This window comes from Rousettus aegyptiacus, unplaced genomic scaffold (assembly GCF_014176215.1).
Source record: "Rousettus aegyptiacus isolate mRouAeg1 unplaced genomic scaffold, mRouAeg1.p scaffold_m13_p_20, whole genome shotgun sequence".
NCBI lineage: Eukaryota > Metazoa > Chordata > Mammalia > Chiroptera > Pteropodidae > Rousettus > Rousettus aegyptiacus.
Genome location: NW_023416296.1, coordinates 1,551,371 through 1,576,460, shown reverse-complemented (window position 1 = coordinate 1,576,460; position 25,090 = coordinate 1,551,371). Strand labels below are relative to the sequence as shown.

The window sequence follows — 25,090 nt, the reverse complement described above, 5'->3', positions numbered from 1 at the left end:
CAGCAGAGGAGCCAGCGGCAAGCAGTCTGCAGGAGTGCACCTCGCGGAGCACACTGGGGCAGAGGAGAGAGGGTCTGAAGATTCCGAAGAGCCTAACAGCCTGGGGAGCCATGGTAACCATGAGCACGCTCCCTGCTAACTGGATATGGCTGCCTCTTTACCAAATGCATCTACACAGACCAGAAACTTGTACTATTAGGTACCATCTTGTCTGAACTAGTGCTAGAAACACAACCCAGGCCCCCCAGATGCACCTTTTCTAGAGGTGATGGCAAACAAACGGATTGTGCTGAATTAGCCTTAACCACTGAAGGCTAATTTGTCATTTGGCCTCAATCAGGTTTTTTTGTTTATGTTTTTTGTTGTTGTTGTTGTTAAGGCGAGAGACAACCCCTTGTTGACCTCACAGATTGCAAGGACCTTGTTAGCTGACAATCCCTTACTTTTTATTTTTCGTGCCTACAGCACCTGGTCTTCCTAGGTGGTCTCCCATCCAAGTACTAACCAGACTCGATCCGATTAGCTTCCAAGATCAGACAGGATCCAGCATGTCCAGGGTGGCATAGCCGTAGCATTTGGCCTCAATTAGGCAATTACTGAATCAATACTGGAACATCTCCAAGAACTTCAATAGGCTCCTCGACTGATACATAACAGCTCAACTCAAATCTCAAAACCTGAATGGATACGTCCTAGCAAGCCTGAACTTAAACCAGTGCTAGACCCTGCCCAGGCCACCAACCTAGAGACAAGCAGACATCCAGCCCCCTCTACAGTCACTGCCCTCCATGCAAGGTTTCCCACACGGCGAGATCCTTCACTGACACACCAGTAAGACTTAATTTTTAGAACAGAGCGATTGCCTTATACAATTGCAAAAGTATAAAGTTCTTCCCCCAAGGAAAAGAAGGGAAAGAGAAGTCAGTTAACAGACACTCCAGAAATCTAGCAGCCCTTCCTCCAACACAAACCTACATGTTCCAGTTACTCATTTGAGTCCTTCCCTTTATGTCTTATCTCCCAAATATAATTGACTATAACTGCACCTTGAAGTTTATTGACAGTTACTTTTCAATTGTTTACGTAGGTAAATCTCCTGGAACAGACTGCTGCCACCAGCGATAACCGCTAGAGATAAAGACTCACTGTTTTCTATAATCTTTAATTTCTGGAAGCTTTCCAGTACTTCCCCATTTAGTATTCTGGGTAAGAAGTCCCGTATTTGCATCACTTCAGTTGTCAGCCGTTCCAGGTCCTTCTTTCTGACTTTAACAAATTCTTCTTTAGTTTCCACGTGCTAAGAGAACAAGCAGATCTTAAGATTATTACATTTCTCCTCAGATGACTAAAATCAGCAGCCTAGGTCAGCTTGCTTCCTTTAATGCCTCTTAGGCAGTTTTGAAACCATTTCTTTGCCTAATGTGCCTTCTGCTGTATATGTCGGATCTTAGAACTGAGGGCCCAGCCTTCAAAACGGGAGCCGATTTTAAGTGCACGTGAGGCCTCGTGCCTGAGAGCCAAGGAAAAAGCCAGCATCTTTTTCCTAATGTTTCAGTACCAAGCTGGCCTCTCACTTAGGGTTCACAACCCCAGGGTTGTCCAGGTCAGAAACAGAGGCATGGTGGGAGGGGGGTCAGGGGGGCTGGGTAACTTTCTCAAAAGTACAGCCATTAATTGGGGACACCAAGATCTGAACACGGATATGGCCACTTCTCCATCGCGTACCACGGACGTAAAACTCGGCAACCCTGAACCTACACTAAGCCCGGACACGCGCGTCACGGCGCTGCGGGTTTGGGGAGGCTGGCCTTGCGGTGGCCGGGGAGCACCACCATGGCCTCCTTCCGAGCCACCGCCCCACGGGGCGGCCTCCTGGACCGGCGCGCGCCGTTTCTGAGGCGCGGTCACCCTGGCCCCACCCGGCCCCCAGACCCAGGCCACCGTCCGCTGCCGAGGCCCAGGGTCAGTCCCCACAGGGAGGCAGATGGCGGCGGGTCGGAACGGCGGGCGGGGGCCTGCGGCCTCCTCACTGACCCGGCGCGCCTCCTCGGCGCCGGCCGCCTCGCCCATGGCCGCCGCGGTGCCGGCTCCGTGCGCTTGCGCGGCGGCGCGCCCTCCGGCCCCTGACGCCAGAAAGCGCGGGAACCCGCGCGAGAACGTGCCGCGCCGCGCGTCGCTATGGAGAGCCGCGAGGCTCAAACTTCGCGGGCGTGGGGTGGGCTCGGCCAGATCCCGCCGCCGCTCTTCTGGCCTGGCCGGGGTTCAAAACTCTTTAACTGCAAAGGAGAAGGACAGTAATACCCAGTGTGTCAAGTGAAATCAATAGAATCGGGCCTTTCCTGTTTGGCGACAGATGCTAGACCAGCCGACAGCTAAGATTACTATGAACTTGGAGCCACCACCTAGGACATTCGCTTGGCCCTACAGACCCACCGAGTTCGCAAACTATATAGTGCAGTCTGCAGGTTGAAATGTACCCAGTTCCTGCACAACTGAAATTTGGTCTCTGAAACCAGCAGGACGACGACACCGAGTCCCCCGCACTCCAGGCCTGAGGGCTCACTCGCGACCACACACGCTCCAAACTCTGGCCCCCCGCCTGGGACCTGCCTGCACCTGCCCTGCCCTGCCCTCTCCAACCCGTGCCCTTTCATACCCTGCCCTGGCCCTACACCAGGACCTGTCCCGGCACCGGGGCCAAGACACTGGGGAACCCTGGAGGGGTGCCGCCTCTGCTGGCTAGGGACGTCTCCATGAGGCTGCCCCCAGCACTCCGCCAAGAACCCGAAGGCCGGCCCCTCCTCCCGGTCTCCACCCGCCGAGGCGTCCCGAGGCGTCCAGTACAATTGAAAACTCGGTGCCCTGTATTGCGTGGGGCAGCTGCCGATCAAAGGGGTTTTCTTTTGTGCGTGGACTTGATTCTAGACCATTTACAATGGGCCGCACGACTCTTTCCGACTCTTCCTGGCCAAGACCCACCCTGGCTAAGCTCGCCGCCTTTGGCGACCGAAAGACAGCGGACGAGCCCAGGGACGCAAAGCCGCGGCGCCGGGCGCTCGCGCCCTGAACGCGCCGCGCGCGGCGGCCGGCGCCTTTGTGACGCCATCAGCCCGCGCGCCGCGCGCGCCGCCGCCACCTTGTGCGCAGCCGCGGCCGGGGCTGCTCGGCGGCGCTCGTTGGGCAGCGGCGGGAGACTGAAGGGTGGCGCGCTGCCGCCGGGGACACTCCAGCCGGCGCGAGGGCCCGCGCCATGCAGCCGGCCGAGATCCAGTTCGCTCAGCGGTTGGCGTCCCACGAGAAGGGCATTCGCGACAGGGCCGTGAAGAAGCTGCGCCAGTACATCAGCGTGAAGACGCAGAGGGAGACAGGTGGGCGTCCCGCCGTCCGCCGCGCCGCATGGCTGCCGGGCCGCCGGCCGCGCGAGGCAACGCCGGGCGCCGGCCCGCGCCCCTGCCGCGTGCTTCTGTGCGTTCGCGCCGCGCGAGCCGCTTCCTGCCGCGTCTCGTCTGGTTTACGGTTGAAGGACTGAGGCCGGCAGGGGTGGGCGGTCTGCCGAAAGGCCGGGTGAGTGGGAAAGCAGAGGCCAGACCCGGTCCGACCGACCCCGAGCCGGCACCGGCCTCACCGGGCTCAGCCTGCTGTACGCTGCTGTGCTCTCCACCGATCCACGCGAGGCCGGACCCGCACCTTTAGGGTCCGGGGTTCAGGAATCAAGACAGAACCCCAACCCTCGGAGAATTTGTGCTGGTAACGCTGGTGCTCGGGGCGGTCACCACAGCAGAGCGCGGAGCGTAGTAACGGAAGTGGAGATCGGGGAGACGGCGCCCCTCTGCGCAGGCCGGGCCGGGGGCGCCTCTCGGGGCTGTGCCCGCGGTTCCCAGCAGATGCGGAAAAGCCGAGGAACGGCCGAAGGCCAGTCATTCGGGGGAGGCGAGCGTGCGATGCCATGAAGCGGAAGAGCAAGCAGTGGCCGGGTCGCGCTGCGCGTCGTAGTTGCATTTAAACCCCAGTGGGGTGCCAGCGAAGGACTTCGTTCGCCTGGTGCGAGATGTGTGCTGTAGGTCCTGGAGTGTGAACCGCAGTGCGAATTAGAGGTTTCCTGTTGCACTACAGTCAAGTTTGGCTTATTTACTAATACGTTTAGAGTCTACTTGAAACAATGAATAATTTTGTCCCTTGTACTGACATTATTAGTTTATTTTGAAGAGAAATTACAAAAGACCACCCAGGGGAAAAATATATATAATTTTATGTGAAGTTTGCTGGGAAAAGGAATGAAGACCAAACTTTGATTTTGTGAGAGATCTCCCTGATTTCGTGAGAGGTGTCCCTGACAGACTTTATTTTATCATGGTTTCAAGTATCCTAAAACCCGTTTTCCTCTGATTCTTCTCTGCGGCCTGGCCCCTTACTTTGTTCCCACCGTCCCCTCAGACTCCAGCTAGATACACAGTGTTGTCCAGGACTCTCTTCCACCCACTGTCCCTCAGCCCTGCCTGTGTCATCTGGATTACTCTGCCATGACCAAAGGTCTTTCTTTATCTCGGCTGGGCTCCTGTGCTTGCTTCCTTCCTAACTGATCTCCTTGTCTCCATTTGTGCCCCCTTGAACTGGTCCTCCACAGACCCGTGCAGAGTCTTCCTGAAGCAGCTCCGATCACGTCGCCGCCCTCCTGGGCTTCCAGGTCTGCAGGTCATTCATCCCCCGTTCCTCTTCCCAGCTCATCCCCTTCGTGCTCCATCATCATTGGTGGATGGAGCAGACATTCGTGGGTCCTGGCACACAGCACCCCATCTCTCACCTCTCTGCCTTTGCTTCTGTTCACGCTGAGAAACCTCCCACCCTGGATCCACTCCCAGTATTCAGTGCAGCATTACATTCCCTGTCGACTCACCCCACCCCTCTAGGATTCTGAAATATCCAGTTTGTCTTTATTGTAGCACTTAGCCACGTTGCTTGTTAATTATCTGTTAATGCATCACTCTTCCCCCCAAACACTGTAAGCTTCTGTCTTCTTAGCTGGAAATGGGACCACATCCAGGCAGACAAAGGCCTGGCTGTGTGCAAGAGCAAAAGAAAGGACAGACGCAGTACCTACGGGGCTGAGACAGCCAGACAGCCTGTCTCCCAGACCCCTTGGGGAGCAGGGTCAGGACCTGGAATACTGGCGCAGGGGCATGAGGCCACTGGGTGTCCGTCAGTGCCCGGCACACCCAAGAGTTCCTTGCCTCACACCTCTCGTTCAACACTGTATCCACACTGCAGAGTAATAGTAAGTGCAGAGTGACTGTCATAACAGAGGTGATGGGACATAATGAACAAGATCTCGGTCACAGCTGTGCTCCATCAAACTTGAAACACAGGTTTGGAAATAACTTGTCCTGACGTTTGAATCTCATTGACAGCCTCAAATTTTTTCATGTCTTATCTTAGGCCTCTTAGAGAATCTGATGAAATTTTTCCCTTTCTGGGACATAAAACTGTGGCATAGATAGCTTTGCGATTTTAAAAACAGGTTAGAAATCTTGGTTCTGCTGAAGGCGGCTAAGCGCTGCCCTGGCGTGTTATCTGTTCGTGCTGCGAATTCTCAGCCGTGGGATGCTCGCTGTCCGTGGTTTCGCTCAGGGGGCGCGCTTGTCCTTATTCATTGGTGGATGGAGCAGTCACGAAAGGAGCGCCTGCTATGTGTCGTTACTGCCGTGTGCACTGTTCTCAGCACTGGTGACTCCGCAGTGCACAAAACAGACAAAAATCCCCACTTGTTTTAACGATTCTGCAACTTTAACATCTTAACATTAGGATATATCTTAAAGTGAACCTTGTGACAGTTTCATTTGCATTCTTTCTTTTGGTGGCACGAAATAACAATACATCTTACAGTTGGTGGGTCTTAGACTCATTGGCAGTAACGGGGAAAATAAAGTGGTTTTTTCTTACTGACAGATAGGGTTAGGCGTATCTGGACCCACCGGTTTGGGTTCAGATATAGCATTCGGCCTCACCAGAAACGGCTCCTGTGCTCATCGTGGCGAGAGCAGGTGGGTTTCTCGTTTCAAAGCTGCGTGGTATTTCCTATGTCCACGTTTCACTTTCATTTTGCCTCAGTCGTTCTGAACTGAGTCTTTGTTGTTGTCAGAAACAGTCGCATTAAGTGTGAGAACTCAGAAGAAAAGACAGGTCAGGAGGCAGTCGTGGGACGCAGCTACTGCAGATGTGTATTCGTTTGCAGAGTTTTGAAAGAAATAATGAAAATCTGTTTTGCTTTAAATGTTTCAAAAATTGGTAACTTGTTTTTACCAGCTAAGTTCCTGGGTGAAAATAAGTGACGTTTATACATGTATTGCAAAGAAATGTTTTAAAAGAGAAAAGCGCTCGCAAAGCCTATTGGTAGAGAACACGAGACAATCATAATAATACCCACAAATCGAGCAGTGTTTTGCTCCTACAAAGCGCTTCTCACACATGCTCTTAATTTCGGCCCTACCCGTAAACCCAGCACGCGCTCCGTGTGAGGGACCGGTTCTGGAGGTGGTGACAGTTGTCGAGAACTGCACACCTAAAAGGAGCGCGCCGAGGCCTCGCCAGGCGTCCACTGCCGCTGCGCGCCGTCGTCTCGCGTAGGGCGAGCCGGTGGGGACAGGCTTTCACGCCCAGCTCCCTTTGCTGCCCCCTGCCCCGGCTCCACTGTCACGCGAGTACCGTGTCGAAAAGCGTGGCGGCGCGAACCTGTGCCTGTTGCAGGCCCAGGTTGCCCAGGCGTGGCCACTCACCACTGCGCGGTGGTTTGACAGGCCGCGGCGCGGGGAAGGCCGCGGTGCGGAACGCGCGGTGCCGTCGCGGTTACACGCACACGGGTGTGAGTTGCAGGTTGGGCGTTTTGCTGACTGCACCCCATGGTCTCGTTCGACATGTTCCCCTGTCCCCAATATTTCCTGCAAACTGGTATTAATAGTTAAATCTGACGAGATGCGGGCAGTGTGGGGAAGGGAGAAATCTCTGCATTTCTAGGTTCTTCTGGCTCGTCTAACGTTTTCTCAGCCATTGATGGTCCCCACGCAGATCCTCTCATCATTCATCTGGACGTAAATGCGTGCAAGCGCAGGTTCCTATGCCAAGCTCCTCCGGTCACGACTGCAGTCAGCGCGGCGCTGAGGGAATTATCGCTCACACTGTCGTCGTGTGGTGTTCACGGGAGGAAGCTCCCAGATGTGGCTTGCTCGTACTGAGAGGAGCAGAAAGTCAATTGGTCCGTCATTTGCCCAACCTCTTAAGGAAATGCACGTTAATGAACGAATTTTACTGCGGTTTCTGGTATATTGGTTTTAAGTGAGAACTTCTCACCAAGAATCAAAATGCACTGTAATAATACTGTTGCTATAAGCAAAGTTTTTACCTTGGAAATCAGTACCTGCAAAGGTCCAGAGCTCACTCTGCATCCACTAAATAAACTTCAGTCCATCAAAAGGATCTGTTTGTTACTTTTTACTTGTCTTTTGGAGTACCGAGATCTCACCGATTCCAAATCTATGCTTGTCATTCAGCCTGCCATCCTGTGTTGCTACTTCAAGGGTTTTCCTGGCATCTCCTCGTGAACATTAATAACAGCTATTTGGAAGATGCATTAAGACTTGAGGGTTCTGTTCCCCACAGGCTTGGAGCCTCCAAGAGTGTGTACATTCACCTGATTTTATCACTCCTTATGTCACTCAGCAATTATTCCGTGACACCTGTGGTCGACCCAGGAGGGTAGAAGGCTGTGTGACGTGTGGCCTGGTCGTAGGTGGTATAGGCAGAGGTGGAAAGCTTACATAATGAGTCAGAACAAAGCTAACCAAGGCAGTGCCACTTACACAAGACTAAAATTGCCCAGTTAATGAAAACTGACGGGAGGGAGGGAGATCAGGGTACAGCCAAGCGTGGCCTCACAGCAAGATGCTTAAAAGGGTCACCCTAGCAAAACTGTCCCAAAGCTTCGCCAGTTTCCTCAGGGCCAGTTGTGTGGGACTTAAGCCAATTCTGCATCTTTTGTCAGATTTGTAATTTTACTTTGCAAGACCAATGAAAATGGTGTGCAGGGCGAGATGCTCGTTTGTGCACTCGGGGGTAGCTCGTTTTATAAATGATCACTCCATTGGTTCTCATCGTGATGACATTTGCCTCCTTACGTTACTTGGATAATGAGCACACGCCACCATAGTACCCGCCCCATAGCTGGTGAAACTGTATGATTTATACGTTTGTTTTGTAATGGAGGAAATGTGTGCTTCAGATTAAAAAAGACATTTTCAGGTAAAAGAATGAAAATGTATGTGGTATTATTTTCACTGCTTAGATGGCAATTCTAAACTTTTGGGAAGAAAATACGAGGACTCTAAAGTAAGGTTTATGTGCTGTTTTGCCCTCCAGGAGGTTTCAGCCAAGAAGAACTTCTAAAAATATGGAAAGGGCTCTTCTACTGCCTGTGGGTGCAGGATGAACCCCTTCTACAGGTAACATGCTGTTCGTTCCCTTTGTCATTTCTGGATTTGGGGCGTAGATGGGTTAAAGGGACTTGCTCGTTTTACGAGACCTTTTATTTCTCCATCACTGTTTCCCAGTTCCATGGTCAGTGTCGCATTGAGGAGTTTCTGTTTCATTCTCTTCCATTTGTGTTCCACAGTGTCATGGCACTAGTGTGAGATGCTACCAGCGACCCGGGGCTGGGCAGCCACCTTGCTGGGGGTCAGGGATCCTTAGAGCAAGTGGCGGCCGCCACCTGACGCCCTCAGATGTGCATGTGCTCCTGGACCCCTGTCCGCGGAGCCCACGGCCACGTGACCGCGATCATTTCGCTGTTAAGCTTTGTTCTGACGCGTAGAAGCAGAGTAGGGGGGTGCGCTTTGCAGCCCTCTGATGGATAAATGTCATGGGTGGCATTTACTTGGCCGGTTTTAATGCACACTCTGCCACTTCTCCCGAGCCACGTCGCTTTTTCCCCGCTGAACATATTTTGAGTAGGATAGCAGAGCAAAATATTTTTAAATTACATTCAGAAGAGAAACCCAACAGCTTTGGCAGAGGAAGAAAACATAAACAGCAACACTTTCAACTCTGGCACTTCCTTTGAAATGGGCGAGGAAGGCTGGCGGGCGGAGCGCTCTGCTCGGGAGGGCCTCTTCCCCCGGATTGTGGGATTGTGGGGCAGTGCCTCGTCCACACTCCCCAGGGGCATCCTCCCCGCCAGGGAGCTGCCGGCCTGCACAGGACGCACTCTTCCCACGGCCCAGGACAGAGCCCGCCGCTGAAGCCGGTCCCCGAGCAGGCCGGGGATGAGGCCTTCTGCTTCCATGCTCGGGCTCCGGGGGATGCAGGGCCCCGGGTCTCACTGCCCGTGACGGCCCCCTGCTGGGGTATCTGTTTGCATTACTGGGAGGCTTAGGATAACATCACAATTTTTAAAGTTATTTCTTCTGTAGGCTTTTTGAACAGATAACTAGAGACACTTTATGCAGCTTAAACAAACCTTAGAGGCATATGAACGGGGACGAGTCCGTAGAAATTGAGGGTTTCACCTTTGGTAAAATTCAGACATTCCCACGCACGCTTCTGAGCGGAGGGGACGTTGTCGCAGAGGCGCAGGTCCCCGCCCGCGGCGAGCAGGGGCAGGGGCGTGGCGCGTGACCGCGGCTTCTCCCCCACGCGTCCGCAGGAGGAGCTCGCGCGCACCATCTCCCAGCTCATCCATGTCGTCAACACCCCGGAGGCCCGTAAGTCCTGCGGTTGTCGCGCGATCCCCTGTTCGTCGGGCGCAGCGGCATCCCTGGGAGGGCCAGTCCGTGTTCCTTCTCCCTCCCCCAAGGTTCCACCTTCCAGTGGGCTAGTGTACCGTGAGCCTGGGGCTCCCGGTGCATAGGCGTCAGGCGACAATCCGTCCCCGGGGGAAGCGAGGACGACCTTGGATACTGACTTTGTGGCAGTGTGAAGGAGGTGTCTTGGGCGGCAGCTTATCTGACGTCTCAGAGGTTTCCACAGAATGTCCTAAGAGACACTAACCCTTGAGATTCTGTTACCGACGCGCGGAGAAGCTGTGCATGCCGGCATTTCATCCTCAAGACCAAAGCTGTTTTAAGGTCGTCACTGTTAAACTGTGAAGTGACCCCTCTCTGCTGGAATGAATGAGCTATCTCTGGGGCAGTTAGGCTCTGGTCACGCACAGAGGAAGGAAGGGACAGCAGAGTGGGTTTGGTGTGCTCGCCTCTCCTGGGAGCAGAGCCGCCCTCATGGCCTAGGTACCCCCACCGCCGTCCGCGGTCCCCCAACTGGGCCAGGCTCCCGCTGACGCCCGACACACAGTCCCACACATGGAATGTAGTGAGGGTCTTCATATGTCAAGAAAGACTTGTGCAAAAGAAGCAAAGCAAAAAAATATCAGACCAAAACGACTTTTGAACCAAAAAAAGTGCTAGTTTCGTGATTCAGAAAAGAAAAGTAGAATGTTTTGTTATAGCTCACCCAGCAGACACTGGACATGGAACAAAGCTGGGTTTCTCTGTGGGCCATCAGGGTCCATCAGAATTACTGGCTTCGGAGCATTAGGTGCAGGCAGGTGGGAAGGGCCGGCAGACGTGGCTCAGAAAACCTCTGATTTCAGTAGCAACTTGGCTTTGCAGTGGATAAAGAAAAATGCTCCCGAGAGCCCTCTAGTCGAGCATTAAGATGCTGCCAGCCTTCCTGTTACTAGAGTGTGCTCTTACTTAAAGGTAAACGAAATTATCGAGCATGTTTACTGGCTGACCAAATCGCCCAGCTGCCCAAGGCTGCTTAAGAAAGCGCATAGTAAATGCCGCTAGCTCGCGCGGCTCCGCTGCTCCCCTGCGGTGCGGTGCCCATGCGCCGGGAAGGCACGCGCTCGGAGCCTTTTGTTCACCGCAGAGCACCTGTTCGTTCAGACCTTCTGGCAGACCATGAACCGCGAGTGGACAGGCATCGACCGGCTGCGCCTGGACAAGTACTGCATGGTGAGGCCGCGCCCGCGTCCCGGTCGCCGGGGCAGCGCGGCGAGGGGAGGGCAGCCGGCCAAAGGCCGGGGCGGGGGACGGCCGACGGCACGCGCCCGTGTGCGCGAAGACCTCCGCCTTGTCTCCTCCAGCCGTGGGGGATGCGTGCGGGCGTCTTTTGGTTAGCATTTTTTGACCTAGAATTAAGTCTGGTTACTGCGGATGCTTTTTCGCTTTGGAGACCAGTGGCATTGGTCTCCTCATTCTGCTAAGCCGAGCGGTCCTTTTCTCCCTTTGTAACACAAGTCGTCTGTCCCTAGCTGATCCGTCTGGTCCTGAGGCAGTGCTTTGAAGTCCTGAAGCGGAACGGCTGGGAAGAAAGGTTGGTACTGTTTGGGTTGGCTGTGGTGGCCTTCAGACCCGCAGTGTGACAGTGTGATAGTGTGCTCTCCAAGCCTCGCAGTCGGGCGACACGTACGACTTGCCTCCCGCTCCGCCGAGTGCTATGACAAGCAGTGTCCTCCCGCCCAGAGGACCCGACGCCCCAGGGAGGAGCACGAGCGGGCCGGGCTGCAGCGTGCACTGCGCCCAGCGGTCACCTCCCGCCCTGCCAGCCGCGGCGGCTCGTGCTGCAGCGCGCACCGCATGCCACGTCCCCACCGCAGGCGGGGGGGGGGTCGGCGCGGTGCCCACGCGCCCACACGTCTCGTTTCCTCAGCCGCATCAAGCTCTTCCTCGACGTGCTAATGAAGGAGGTCCTGCATCCCGAGAGTCGGTCCCCTGATGGCGTCAGGTTCCACTGCATCGACGTTTATCTGGACGAACTGTCCAAAGTGGGCGGGAAAGAGGTGAGCCATGTGCCGTCGGCCAGCGCTGCTGGGACCGGGAAGGGGGGTGGGTGGGACAGGGCTTCGGCTGCTCTGCAGACACCCCGTGTGCTGGGAGCGGGAGCCCGGGGCTGGCACTGTGGCACCAGCCACAGGAGAGCATGAATCGGGTCAGCCTGCCGTTCGACACAGTCCTTTTCCGTCTGAGAATGTGTCCTCACAGCTGACGGGACACGGGCACGGACGTGCGCTAAGGTCATGCAGGAAGTCCCATGCACCGGGATTGACAGCCAGCTGCACGGCCAGGAAGGAATTCAGCCACCTGGGGAAACGCTCAGGACGCTGAGTTTTGAAAGCAGCGGCAGGAGAGGCAGTGGCCGGCGCGTGCGCGGCCCGCCCTTGTGCGGACACACTCCCGTGTGGCCAGGCAGAGCTGGCAAGGGCACTGTGCTTCAGCCCGCACGTGCCCTCTGAATTTCAGAGATCGTGAGCAATTTTACTTGTTAACAAGTGTTCTGTGGTAAACGTGTATTTTTTTAACTAAAAGAAAGTATAAACGTTGTAGTCACAAAACAGTTCCTTCCTCTCGGTGTCTGGTGGTCGCGCGGAAACGCCCACAGAGGCGAGCGGGGTCTCTGGTCCCTGCGCTGCTGCCCCAGGGGCTGGAGGACAGTGTGGTCTGTCACGACACTGGGCGGTCCATGCAGAGCGGCCTGGGCGCCGTGAGGCCAGCGTCCTCAGCCTAACTCGGCCTGTGCGAGAAAAGCAGGTGTTTCACAGGGACACCTCACAGAGGAAAAAGCCTTTCTTTTCCCTTATTTTTTTTTTTTTTTCCTGTTTTATTTCTGAATTACAGCTTCTGGCAGACCAGAATCTCAAGTTTATCGATCCATTCTGCAAAATTGTTGCCAAGACTAAGGAGTAAGTGGTTCAGACGTTTGCATTGCTTCGTTTGGCACCTGCCGGGGGGCCCGGGGTGGCTTCGTGTTGGCAGCGTGGTGGAGCGAGAGGCCGAGCTGGCCGCCTGGCGCCGGGAGCGGCCGCGCGCTTCTTCCCGTTGGCAGAACGCTGGGAGAGCTGCGTCGCGGCTGGGCCCTTCCGGCTTTGCGGTGTGACCCAGAGTCCCGTCTGCTGTCGGTCCCACTGCTTCCGTCACAGAGCCCTGGCTGGCTCCTGGCAGCTCCCGATGATTGGCATGGAGGTGTAGTTGGGGGTGAGGTGCTGCTGCCCCGTTGATCGGCCCCACCGGGCGCTAGGCGGCTGACGCTGCAGGTGCGGTGACTGTCCCCTTCTCACCCTGCCGCGCCGTCAGGGCTGAGGTCCAGACCACCGGTCTGATCCCACCCTCTCGGCTGCGCCCCCCTCCCCCCAGCCACACACTGCTGCAGACCATAGCGAGGGCCGTTTTCGAAGTCATCGTCGATCAGTCTCCCCTCGTACCTGAAGAGCCAGTGGAGGAGCAGGAAGCTCCGGTGGCAGACGGCAGCTTTTTGGAAGAAGGGACATCCGAAAGGGATGTGACGTGGAAAACACCACTCAGTAAAAAGAAGACAGGTGAGAGGATTCCCTCGAATAGTCTTCCTCTTTTTGGGTGAAGTCCTCGTCCCACATTCCAAAACGCTTTCTAGCACGTTGGCTGGGACCTCGCTGACCCTAACCTAGACCTCGGCAGAGGTGGCTTTGTCGTGGACGCCACCTGAGGACGGACGCAGGCGTGGATTCCAAGCCCTGCCAGTCCGGGGCCCCGGGGGACGCCGAGGCCTCGGCGTGCTCCTCTCCCGCTCGTCTGCCTCCCCGGGCGGCGGGACATTCCCCGAGGCCTTTCTGGTCATTTGCCGTGGCTTTGGGTTTTGTCATCTGTGGTGTGTTTGCTCTTTGGATGTGTGCAAACTTCCTGACGTGGACTCGGATCCGCGGCGGGTCCTGGACGCGAGGCCGATGGACACTTGCATCGTGAGCACACACTTGTTTACACTCGCTTTCTGATCTCAGAGAGCCTTCAGGGTCCTTTTTCTCCGGGTGTGTGAATGCCCACCGCAGGCCGTCTGCTGTCCCCACAGCTTATGTCCACGCATTTGCGTGGACAGCATGCACTGAGAGTCCAGGCCCGTCGAAGCTGACAGTGGCATCTCGGTGCCCGGTGGGAGGTACTATGGTCAGGATGCCCACGCTTTTGAACGTTACGTAGCCAGTGGGAAGCAAAGTTCTTAAAAACTAATGACCAGGAGAAACACAGTGGTTTTTAAGGCAGGACGCAGAACTCGGTGCAGGAGGCTCCTGGTGGTGGTAACGTTTCTGCCGCCCTCGGCGCTCTGGAAGGACTTGAGTCATGTTAACAGCCGCACAGGGCATCATCCTGGGTGATTTCTGCTTCTGTTTTGTTCTCTTGCCCGATGTTCTCGGTTTTCTACATTGATCATGTGTTATTTTTTAATTGGTAAAAAAAGAAGAAGAAACATTTTAAATTCCACGTAGGTACTGGGTTAATTAAAAACCCTGAGCAAATTTCGTGTGGTTGTGGCATTTGCCTCTGGCCCCCTCCATGCCACGTGTCTGTCTAAACCAGAGGGGTCTCACTGCCGGGGACTCCCAGAGTTCTCTCCCAGTTTCCTTTGCCAGACACGGCCTCTGCACGTGGGCCCCGCTCTGCCTTCTCTGGCTGTGCCCTGAGGCCACGCCACTCTGAGCCCGCAGGAGTCCAGAAACAGTATGGGTTTGCAGTTGTGAGTTTTCGTTAGTAATTCTTGTCTGCTTTTCCATGGACTTCAGTGCTCTTTGAATTAGTTTTGAATATTAAGAGTTACGTTAAGTTTTATTTTATGTTACTGTTAATTTCCAGCATCCAGTGCCTTGGGTAGACGTTCATGTAGTTTACTGAGCGATCCCCGGTCCCCTTCACTTTAAGGTGTGTTTCCTGGGACGGCCTCGGGAAGTTAGTACACCACCACCTTTTACCACGGCCCCACCCAGTCTGCAAGGAGGGGCAGAGCCTGAGCCCTGCCTGGAGCGCTCTGCCCACTCTGCTGGGACGACCACCCACGTGTGCCGCATGGCACTGGGGGCTTTCTGGTGGCATTAAAAGGCAGAATGTGCAATTGCTCCCAGCTTTTTTTTCACATCCAGGGGCTGAAAAACCATCAAAATATCTTTGGGAAATTACAGATATGTCTGCAGGGTTTTTCTCTTTAAAGAAATTTTCTTTTCCACTGAAAGACACACCTACTTAGACAGCAGCCCCTTTGGAACTGGTCATTGCTGTGTTGTTGAAGAATTTGTCTTTGGGTGTGTTTTGATAGCACTGGGCAAATGTCACTCCAGAAAAGACGGAATCGGTGATGAGGGCGAGAGAGACGGCGGCGGACGCTTGGAAGACGCTGGGCCGCTGCTCCAGGTTGGTGGCAGTTGTTGCTTCTTACAGAATACAGATTTGCTGTGGAGCGGCCTAATTGGGAATTAGGGTCAGAGCTAATTAAACTCCAAGGCCTGCCGGGCAAAGTCCTTTTCATCCCTTCTGTCTCCCACGTAGCCTTCCTCATAATGAGCTTACAGGAGACAAAAGCAGTTAAGTACGTTGGAATTTTAAAAGATGCCGGTCTTCATTTTGCCTTGAATCGCTAAGATCTGTTCTGTGCCATACAGCGAAGCCAGCTCGGCGCTACTTTTCAAGTGAGGAAAGTTCGCTGTTACCAGGTGCGGCTCGGACAGCTCGATTACATTTATGAAGGAGCACCCCCAAGTCAATTTTAGGTGGTTTATTTTACCACTTTTTTTTTTTTTTTTTTTTAAGGAAGAGGGATTACAACTCACTTCTTCCAGGAAAAAAAATAGGTCGCGTTTTTCAAAGATGTTGCTTAAGCTTCTGGTCACTAGGGCTTAGCACGTGCCGTCCAGACGGTCCTCTGCAGTGCGCGCCCGGCGACTGCCGCGGGTCGACGTCCGTTTTTCTTCTCGTGCAGTTTGACTATAAGGCTGTTGCCGACCGACTCCTGGAAATAACCAGCAGAAGAAACATCCCTCCCTTCAACAAGAAACATCTCTCCAAACTAATCAAAAAGTAAGTGATCGGGTGAGAGGCTGTCACTTGATCCTCATTCGCGTTCAAGTCCAGCCCTGTCACTCATCTCGCCGTCACCTCGGTTATTACCCTTTTTTGGTCCTTTGATGTTCTCATTCATAGCAACGCAGCCTGCATGTGTAAACTGAAGTGTTCCGTGACGACGGCTGCCTGCCGGCCCCTCAGGTTCCAGTCGTCACGTGCGGCCGCGCCCGTGCCTACCCGTTTGATAATGGTGTGGGCAGTCCACTGGCGACATCTGAGTTATCAGATGAAGGGATCGCAATGTGAACGCACTGCCCAGCCGTCCCGTCGGCACACTGGAGACGAGTGGGGGTGCGGCCTGTCCCCCACTCCTGGCATGGCGACGCTGTAGTCGTCACTGACGTTAGGGCTGGAGTCATAAGTCACCGCAGAGTCCTGCGGCCCGTTGTGATTGGCAGTATGTAGCAGCTGAGTCTGATCACACCGCCTTGAGCGGACGCTGTTCTGGGCACTTTACATAAATTATTTCATGTTTAGAAAAGCCCCTGAGTCCAGAGGAATTAAGATGCTTCTATAATTTCCCCTTTGGACACATGGGTTACCTCGGGCTCGCCCCAGGATGCAGGCGCCGGACGCAGAGCTGGGCTCAGACCCCTGTCCACTCCCCCGGGGCTCTGCCCCCGAGTCCACGTGCCTCCCACACGCCCCTCGCGCCCTAGTGCCAGACCGCGTAGAGCGGCGCGGCACTGGCGCCCGCCCACCTGGTAGGTAGACGGAGCGCGTGTCCCTGAGAAACGGAGGCAGGAGGGAGGCGGGACCTCTCCCGATCTGCCGACAGACTCCTCAGATCAGCGTGTCCTGGAGGACACAGGGGCACTGGGGGCCACCCTTCCTCCGTCTTTGGCCTTTGCAACACCCGTCACGCCACCTCTTTGGCCTCACCTTCTAGAAGGAAGGGCCAGGGAATTAACAAATCCCACGTTCTGGAAGCGTCGCACGGTGGTTCTAGGAGACAGCCCTCTCTATGGACTTCGGCTTTCTCTTTCAGATTCCAGGATCTATCTGAAGGTGAGGAACGTCAGAGGGCTAGAACCGGTGGTGTTCTCCCTGACTAGGGCCCCACCGAGGGTGTCGATAGCACCTATTCAAAAGCGCAGTGGGAAGACGGCGGTCGAACATGCAAGAAAGCGCAGCCTTCGCCTCTGCGAGTCGTCAGCCACACCGCCTGCCGCCCAGCCGATTAGAGGCCTCGGGAGGAGCCAGCATGGGGCCTTCCCCGGCCCTCTCTCCCCTGGGACCCACACTGAGCCAGCCGCACAGCCGACCTCCCTGCCAGGGCCAGGGCAGCCCCAGAGGCCGGGGAGGGGCTGTTGTTTTAACAAGAAGCGTTTCTATTGGTCTAGAAGGTTCCAGGTTGGCCCTTTATGAAGAACAGTTGGTCTCTCAGGTCCCTTTTACTTGCCGTTATGCTCAGTTGTCCCCAAGAAAAAACTGGTGTTCCGTGAACTTGGTTATATTTGAGCAAATCGATAGGCCCACTGCCCCCGACCCTGGGCCCCTGGGGTCCTTGGAACTGGGGTGTTCGGACCTGGTTGCTTGGCAGGTAGAAATGGCATGGCCAAGCCCCTGAGGTTGAGCCAGAGATGATGTCACCCAGGGTAGTCCCTTGCCTTGTAAGGAAACCACAAAGTTGTCTTGAGTCTAATATTCCTGTGTCAGCAGCTTTGAGGTTTGGGTTGGAGAAGTATTGAGGAACAGTGATGCGGCCGAAATTGATACGAGGCCCCTGGAGACAGTTGTGCGGGTCTCGGAGAGCTGACGCATGTGGCTTTGCTCTCCAGCAGGCAGTATACCTCAACTCAGATTTGCTGAGGACATTTCTGCTGATGAAGACAGCCAGACCCTCAATCAAGGAAGACATAAGAAGAAAGGGAATAAACTTCTAGAAAAAACCAATGTGGAAAAACAGAAAGGTGAGGTGTGAGCAGACGGGGAGGGCAGCCCTCAGGGAGCATCTGCCCCTTTGCCGTCCTGGGGACCCCTGAGCCAGCGCCTTTGTGAGGCGCTACAGAGCAACAGCGCTCGCGTTCAACGGCTGAAAGAGAGGGCTGTTCTGCGTGCCAGGTTTCCTGTGGCGGCCGCGCTCCCCAGGCAGCAGGCGTGCTTGCTCCGGAGGCATCCTTGGGCAAGTGGGAGAGGATGTGGAGATGCAGCAACGCACGGCCCTGGGGAGCGTTTGTTGCTTGACCGCCTGGCTCTGGGGGTTTCATTTTAGGCCTGAAAGTTGGTAGAGATCTGAATATATCTCAGATGCATTTATGTCAAAAGAGCCTTTAGGAAGGTTTCTAATTACAGTTGGGAAAGGGGCAAAATGGGACCAAGTGAGAGAGCCGGGGGAGCTTGGCTGCGTCCAGGGGGACCAGAGCCTTCTGGCGGTAAACGCGGGGGGGTCGTGGCAGCCATTCACGGGGCCCAGAATCCCCCGCGGGACCTGCTGTCCACGTGGCATGGGGACGCCTGTTGATTGGTTTACGTGTCCTCGTAGGAAACAAGGTCTCTCTCGCCGAGGAGGAGGAGAGCGAGGGCGGCGTTCAGAAGAGGAAACGGAAGAAGAAGAAGAGCCCCCTGCAGCCTGAGCGTTCCGGGTCAGGGGTCAGAGCCCTGCCGCCAGAGCAGAACGGGGGCGGCGAGCCAGAGGCAGGTTCGGGAAGGGCCCAGAAGCCGGGTGCGGTGGTGCTGGGGGCGGCCGTGCCCTGCCCCCGGGAGCTGAGCCGCTGGGGGCACCCCCACACGCACAGTAGGAGGAAACGGCCCCGGAAGAGGAGCCCGAGGGGCCAGGGAGAGAGTACGGAGTCAGCAGCGTCACCTCTGGAGGATTCGTCCCGAGGCAGCCCCGACAGTGATCACACTCAGGCACCTGCCCCCCAAGCTCTCCCGACCGGCGGAGCCCCAGCACTGAAGCGGAAGCGGAAACTTGGGGCTCCCCTGGCCAACGGCGGCGGCCCGCCCACACCGGCCTGGCCCCCGCCCCAGCAGGAGGGCCCGACGGCGAGCCCGGCGAGCCCGGCAGATGGCGAGGCCTGCCCGACCCCGCCGCCCCAGAGCGGGAGACTGAAGAAGAAGAAGTGGGGTGCCGGCAGCCTTGAGCTGCACGACCTGTCCGCTCAGAAAGCTGCCATCTTCAGGAAGAGGAAGAAAATGAAGGAAATGCTCAACTTGAACTTGGTGGAACGAAGCCGAGTGCTGCAGCCCGAACCCAAGCTCGTGCAGGCTCTGGTAAGTCGGCCAGGTGGGGGGCGGGGGGGCCAGGCCAGACCTCTGGACTAAGAGTCACTCGCGGTTCTGTAACGCCCTTTACCAACAAGGAAACAGGTGACCCATCTCAGTGGCCAAAACCGTCAGCCACCTTCCCTCCCCAGGCTCCGGGATGGCCACGTCGGGCTGAGGGAACTGTCTCTCCGTGCCGGGGCAGTCACGCCGCCCCACGGCGCGAACGGCAGACAAGTGTCCTTCAGCTGCCGGTCTTGTTCTCTCTTGAGTCGTAGCCAGTCCTGGGCCTAAAATTCCTTTTCTCCACTTGGCTCTCTAGAGCCAGATGTGAACGAGAAGCAGGCGCTGCGCCTGCTCTTCAGACCCCGCCCCGGGGGCGCAGTGCGTAGGCACCCCTCGTCGCCCCGGTCGGCAGACGTCCACTGGCGCCCGCCTCCACCTGCTCACGTGCACACCGCCGGGGGCAGGGACGATGGGTGTGGCAGACCTTGCGCGCTGGGCCTTCGCGACAGGCTCGCGGGCCCCGTCCAGCGTGTGTGTGCGCGCACGCTGCTTCGTAGGGGCGACACCTGCCTTCACGGTAGCCTGTGAGCCTGGGCAGGCGCCGCTCTGGGCCTCTGACAGCTCGTCCGAGCGGCTGGGTAGCTGGCTTCTGTCAGTAAAGAGTCCTGGCTGGGGAAACGGGTCGCTCCCCTGGGATTCAGGAAGGCTGCTCTAGCTCCAGACGTTTTCCTGACGAGCTGGCACCTTCCCTCGGCGCACAGCCTCCGCCCTTCACGCCCCGGCCATTCGACGCGCTCTCTTCGGCGAGAGTGCCCGAGGATCCCTGTCGTGTCTTCCTTTTCAGCCTCCTGCAGCCTCTCAGAGGCTGGGACAGTTGCTCGGTGACTCAGCGTCAGGGGGCTTTTCCTCCTGAGGAGCTGTGTGTCTTGAGCATCTGCATGGGGGGCGCAGGGCAGAGTCGCCTCACCCCACATCTCCCAGAACGTGTCCTCATTAGGCGGCAAACGACTCATAAGGGCTTTGAAGGGCACAGAACCTGAGTTTGAAGGCAGAGAAACAGGGTTCTAAAACCCTGGGAGACCCCCAGGCCGCGGGCTGCGCCTGGGGGAGCAGCGCTGCTGGGCGCCAGGGTGTCGGGAGCCTCGCTCCGAAAGGGCGGTGTGCGCCTTGGAGCTGCTGAGTGAGTCTCGTCTGGGACACCGCGCTGCTGCCCTGCCGCGGCTTCCTGCGTGGGGGTGTGGCACGGGGGGCTCTGTGTGTGACCCCCCGCCTTCTCGCCCTGCACACAGGGGAGCCCCGGGGCACTTAGCCCTTTGAAAAAGAAGCTGAGGGCTGAGAACGACTTCGTGAAGTTCGACACGCCCCTCTCGCCAAAGCCCGTCTTCTTCAGGAAGGCCAGGAGCAGCGCCGCCGCCCCGGCCGGGAGCCCCGCCGCACAGGTGCGCACGCGCGGGTTCCTGGGGGCCAAGCCCCGTCTGCGGCGCAGGCTGGCCTTGCGGGGGCCCGGGGGTGCCCCGAGGGATCTCCCGGGGGGCTTCAGGTGCGGTGGGGACGCGCACCGGCCGCCGCGTGGTGTGGAATTTGTGGGAGTGGGGAGATCGGGAGACGCGGGGAGACCTGCGCCTGTAAATCAGGACCCGCAGGGAGAGGAGGGGCCGCCGCGCAGCCGCGGTGGGCGCCTGGGGCGTAGGAGGAGTGGACGCTGTCACGACGCCGAGGGCCCTCAGCGGTGCCACGTGGCGCGGGAAGGTGGGACAAGGTGCCCACCGCGCACCAGGGAGGGTCGTTGGGTTCGCGCCCTGGCGGTGGAGGCCTGGTGGAGCTGCGGGGCAGGCGCCTGGGCGGGCCCTGCTGGGGCGACCCACGGGCGCAGGTGGGTGGGCATGTTGAGAAAGAAGGTGCTGTTTGAGGCCCGTCGACCAGCAGGACCACTGCCCGTGCTCATCCGTACCCGGGAGCTGCTGCGGGACGTCTGCTGCACGCCTGGCCTCGTGCAGTCAGGGTCCTCCGTGACGTGTCGATGTCACTAAAGCAGAAACAGTGTCAGGCGGAGTCACAGGGTTCACACGGAATGTGGGGTTCTGGGAAGGGGTTGGAGAAAGTGTGTCAAACGCAGAATGGGTCAGCTTCTAGAAGGGGTCAGATAGGAACCATTGTTAATTTTAAGGAATCGTTAAATATTCAGTTAGTGTGGAGTCCCGGTGCACAGAAGTCAGGAAGCGCGGCTCCTCTGCCACCGAACTCCAGCCCCGTGTGGCTGCCGTCTGCTTAAAGCTTCAGAGCCCCAGGGCGGAGGGACCTGGAGTCCTCGCGGGGGTCAGCAGTGAGCCCTGTGCGCTGGGTCGGGGGTTCAGCTGCGGCGCGCTCGCGGGCGCCTGCTCTGCCTCCTTCCCGGGCGGCGGGACCTGCGGAGCGGTGCTGGCGCTCGTGGGGCCCCCGCAGGCCCCCCGGGCGGCGGGGGCGCCTCCCCTCACGGCTCGCTTGCTTCTGCAGCTCAGCAAAACACCGTCCAGCTCCAAGAAGGTCACCTTCGGGTTGAACAGAAACACGACTGCAGGTGAGCGTGGGCTTTGCAGCCACAGGCCACTCCTGGGAGCAGAGTCAGCCCTGGCTGAGCTGACGGGGCGGCCAGGGGACCTGCGGGGGCCGGGGGGGCTCTGGAACGAGGTCGCCTTGTGGAGGGTGATGTGCAAGGCTCCCTTCCCGCTGCCGCCTGCCTGGAGTACTTCAGCTGCCTTGGCCTGAGCTGCATGATGGGCTGTCGGCTGTGGCCGCCTCTGTCTGAACATGGAACCACCCGGCCCAAGACGAGGGGTGGCTTTTAACATTGGTGCAATTCACTTGTGTTGTTTTTCCAAAGGAAACCAATGTTTTTAAAAGTGTAAAACGAGTTTATGACCTGACTCGCGGGTGACAAGTTACTCTTGAGTGTGTGCGTGCAGGGGAGGGGCCATCAGGCCGGGGGCCAGGCGGCCCGCTCACCCCGAGGCTGTGTCCTTAGGTTAGAGGCACTAGGGGCCCAGCTCCCCGAAGGAAGGGTCCCCCGCCGTTCCGCAGCCCCAGCGTCACTCCCTGTGCGTGTCCCACACGCAGCGCCGCCCCGCCTGGCGCTCCCCGCGTCTGTTCGGTGGCCCTCGGGCATTGTCCTTGGAAGAGCAAGTTCATGTGTGGGAAGCAGCCTCGCTCGTGACCTCCCATTGCTCAGAAAGCCCGCCCTGCCTTGTGTCGGGGCCTGGGCAGCACTGAGGCGGAACACCGTCTGGGCGGGCGGACGGGACGGAGAGGTGGTTAACGTGTGGCCTTGCTTTCACCGGGCAGAATTCAAAAAGACGGACAAGAGCATCCTGGTCAGTCCCACAGGCCCCTCCCGAGTGGCCTTCAACCCTGAGCAGAAGCCCCTCCACGGAGTGCTGAAGACCCCCACGAGCTCCCCCATCAGCACGCTCCTGGGGACCAAGAAGCCGCTGACCACCACACCGAGGAGAAGGCCGACGGCCATGGACTTCTTCTAGGCCGTGCAGAGTCCTTTCATGAGGCTGACCCATTGCCCACTGCACCGAGAAGGCCGCTAGAGTCGCTTTTGAAAAACTGCTTTTGTACAGAATATCCTATAAATTATAACTTTTGACAGGTGGGGCCTTTTTACGGTTTTATAAACCCCCAGATGGCACCTCCAAGGGTCCGTGTGAGCTGTAGCGCCGCGGCCGCTCGCGCCTCCCGGCGGGGGCGGCGGACACCACGGTGGGGGCCTTCGCTCCACATGTTGTCGGTGCCCAAGCTCTCCAGCAGTCCACGCTGGCAGTGACTTCCATGACTCCCCGGCACACTGGCCACGAGTCGCAGTCCATGCCGTCATGGGGCGGGGGCCTGGAGTTGGGCTTTGCCGGCCGGCCGCGTGTGCGGGCTCTTGGTCCCGCGTGCGCCATGCCAGGCCGGTCCGGTGCTCTTGTCTGACAGTCTTTGTTCTTTGGAGTGGGCAGGGCTTTGCTCCCACATGCGCTGGCTCCTTGGCCATTTATGATCAGGGGGACACTCGCCAGCAAATAGCAGTGCCGTCCTCTTTCCACAAGTGCTCAGCTCGGGAGAGCAGAGCCCGGGGCCACGTCCTTCCCTGTGTTCCTACCTCTCAGCTGCTCGCACGGGGAGCAGCACCCCATCTCTCACGGGACCCCAGCCCGCCGGCTAATCCACCTGGGTCGTGCCGTGGCTGCTCTTTATGTTTAAACGTTTGAGCCAGGGGTCTAAATAAACGACTCGCGTCTGCCAGAGCAGCCCCCCCATCTTAGATCAGCTGCCCGTCCTGGGACACGTGGCCGCGGCAGCTGGAGACGGCTGGGAGGCAGAAGGCAGCGGCCTCTGAGAGTGTGTGGGCGTGTTTACTTGCTCGTAGCTACCTAATGTCTGAAGTACTGAAGCTTGCACTTGCAGATTTCATGAAGTTCTAATTAATTCTAGTTTAAAAAGCGGGGGTGGAAGGCACACAGACTTCATTTGGAGAAACAAATGCAGGTGTGTGCAGTGCCACCTCGTCTGACCACAGACCTCACCTGGGGAGCCACAGCTGCCCCCCGAGCCTCGGTGAGGTATGAGACACGGCTCAGGAAGGGCACCGGGCCGGCTCGCTCTTAAGTTCACAGGATGACAAACTGCAGACATAAAGGAGGGGCGCACCTTTTGCCTCAGGGGTGCCCCGTGCTCCCCCACCCCCTCTTTGCTCAGGGATTGCGGGCCTCCTGGGAGCAAAAGCTCCTCTCCCCTGCAGGAGCCCCAGATTCTCACCAAAACCAGGGCCAGGCCCCGTTCTGCTCCCCAGCTGCCTTGGCGGGCAGGCCCTGGCTTCGGGGAAGGGGGCGTCCCCTGGGACTGCAGGGCCGGGTGGGGCTGACTGGTTCCCTTAACCACGGGGCGGGGCGGGGTCAGGTGAGCCCGACTTCTGGGGAAGGGGAGCCTCTTCCTTCCCACTCTGTATCAGAGTTTTATCACAAGCCATGGGGCAAAAAAACATGCCGTTAGGTGGTCCTCAATGAGAAGTCACGTGCAAGACAGCTTTGTTGTGCCGTGGTTTCAGTGCACTCGAGTTTGTCACGTTTAAAAATCACATTCAAAACCAAAACTCGTATGAGTGGTCAAATACGTGTTAACTTTTGTTTCAAAAAAGTTTCGTTATTCTTGGTCAAAATATTTTTCTAATAACTTCTATTTCAGCTTTAAAAATGGGTCTTATAGCCAAACGGGCCATGTAAGCCAGTGATGTTAAGATATCTCAGCGAGGTGCTCGAGGGCAGAGTGGCCCATCTGTCCTGCAGACACGCGCGGGGGCTCACCTCTGACACACAGGCATGTCCGCTGTCCCTTCGGAGGCACTGGGGAACGGCCTGTAAATGCACCTCCTGCCTGTGGACTTGGGTCCAGAAGTGACTGCGAGTCCGGGATTCCGTCTGTCCTTCACACTGGCCTGACTTCCTTAGTTTTGGGGGTAACTCCAGTAGCTTTACTGTGGCTTATTTTTAATGCTTAAATTTTGGCTACAAAAGAAAATGATTTTTTAAGATTTTTCATTACATGTGTATACACACGACAAGAATATGTCACATAAATGTATTCAGACTACCAGTTGTCTACGTGGCGCATGTTATTTTCTTAGGTAAAATTGTCAAGGGGACTTGGGAGTCCAGAAAAGGAAGTGATTTAATGCTGACGATCTTAGAGTGTTCTTTAGGGTTTGGTGTCACGCTCTACAACACGTCCCCCTTTCTCACTTTTGCTGGACTGAAAGCACAAAGGAGAATATAAAGTAGTTGTCAGTGTTGAAGAAAAATGAAATTGAGTCCATCCTTTGGTTTGTGTTTTCTCTCAGTTCGCCTGACTGCCAGCAGGGGCTGTCTGTTCACAACCGACCAGTTTGTATGAGTGTCGCAGAGTTTGTCAGCACTCGTCAAAGCCAAGTTCAATTAAAAGAAACCTCTTTGCCCTCA

The 25,090-nt window shown here is 56.8% G+C and overlaps 2 protein-coding genes across 5 annotated transcripts in view; one reads left to right on the top strand and one right to left on the bottom strand.

Annotated features, from left to right (window-relative positions):
* Nucleotides 1-3,987, bottom strand: part of LOC107510196 (heat shock transcription factor 2 binding protein) — a 48,947-nt gene extending 44,960 nt beyond the window's left edge. The window contains exons 1-2 of one of the 2 annotated variants that reach the window (XM_036238157.1): nt 3,688-3,987; nt 1,147-1,297 (exon numbers count right to left, since the gene is read on the bottom strand). In XM_036238157.1, the coding sequence (XP_036094050.1) occupies nt 1,147-1,297; nt 3,688-3,948 (412 nt within the window). In that variant the 5' untranslated portion in view covers nt 3,949-3,987. Of the gene's footprint in view, nt 1-1,146; nt 1,298-2,034; nt 2,071-3,687 lie in introns of those variants that run through there. The other variant, XM_016143492.2, reaches the window with a different exon arrangement.
* RRP1B (ribosomal RNA processing 1B) lies at nt 3,154-25,090 on the top strand. Of its 3 annotated transcripts, none has more exons than XM_036238155.1 (16): nt 3,154-3,368; nt 8,407-8,489; nt 9,689-9,746; nt 10,912-10,997; nt 11,297-11,358; nt 11,695-11,824; nt 12,660-12,724; nt 13,176-13,357; nt 15,100-15,194; nt 15,760-15,857; nt 16,891-16,910; nt 17,687-17,815; nt 18,388-19,118; nt 20,405-20,554; nt 21,609-21,672; nt 22,434-25,090. In XM_036238155.1, the coding sequence occupies exons 1-16, from the start codon at nt 3,251-3,253 to the stop codon at nt 22,625-22,627; spliced, it is 2,265 nt and encodes a 754-aa protein (XP_036094048.1). In that variant the 5' UTR covers nt 3,154-3,250; the 3' UTR covers nt 22,628-25,090. The 3 variants fall into 3 exon arrangements, with proteins under 3 accessions (XP_036094048.1, XP_015998911.2, XP_036094049.1); XM_016143425.2 differs by having other exon boundaries at nt 17,684-17,815; XM_036238156.1 differs by lacking the exons at nt 3,154-3,368; nt 8,407-8,489 and having other exon boundaries at nt 9,704-9,746; nt 10,740-10,997; nt 17,684-17,815.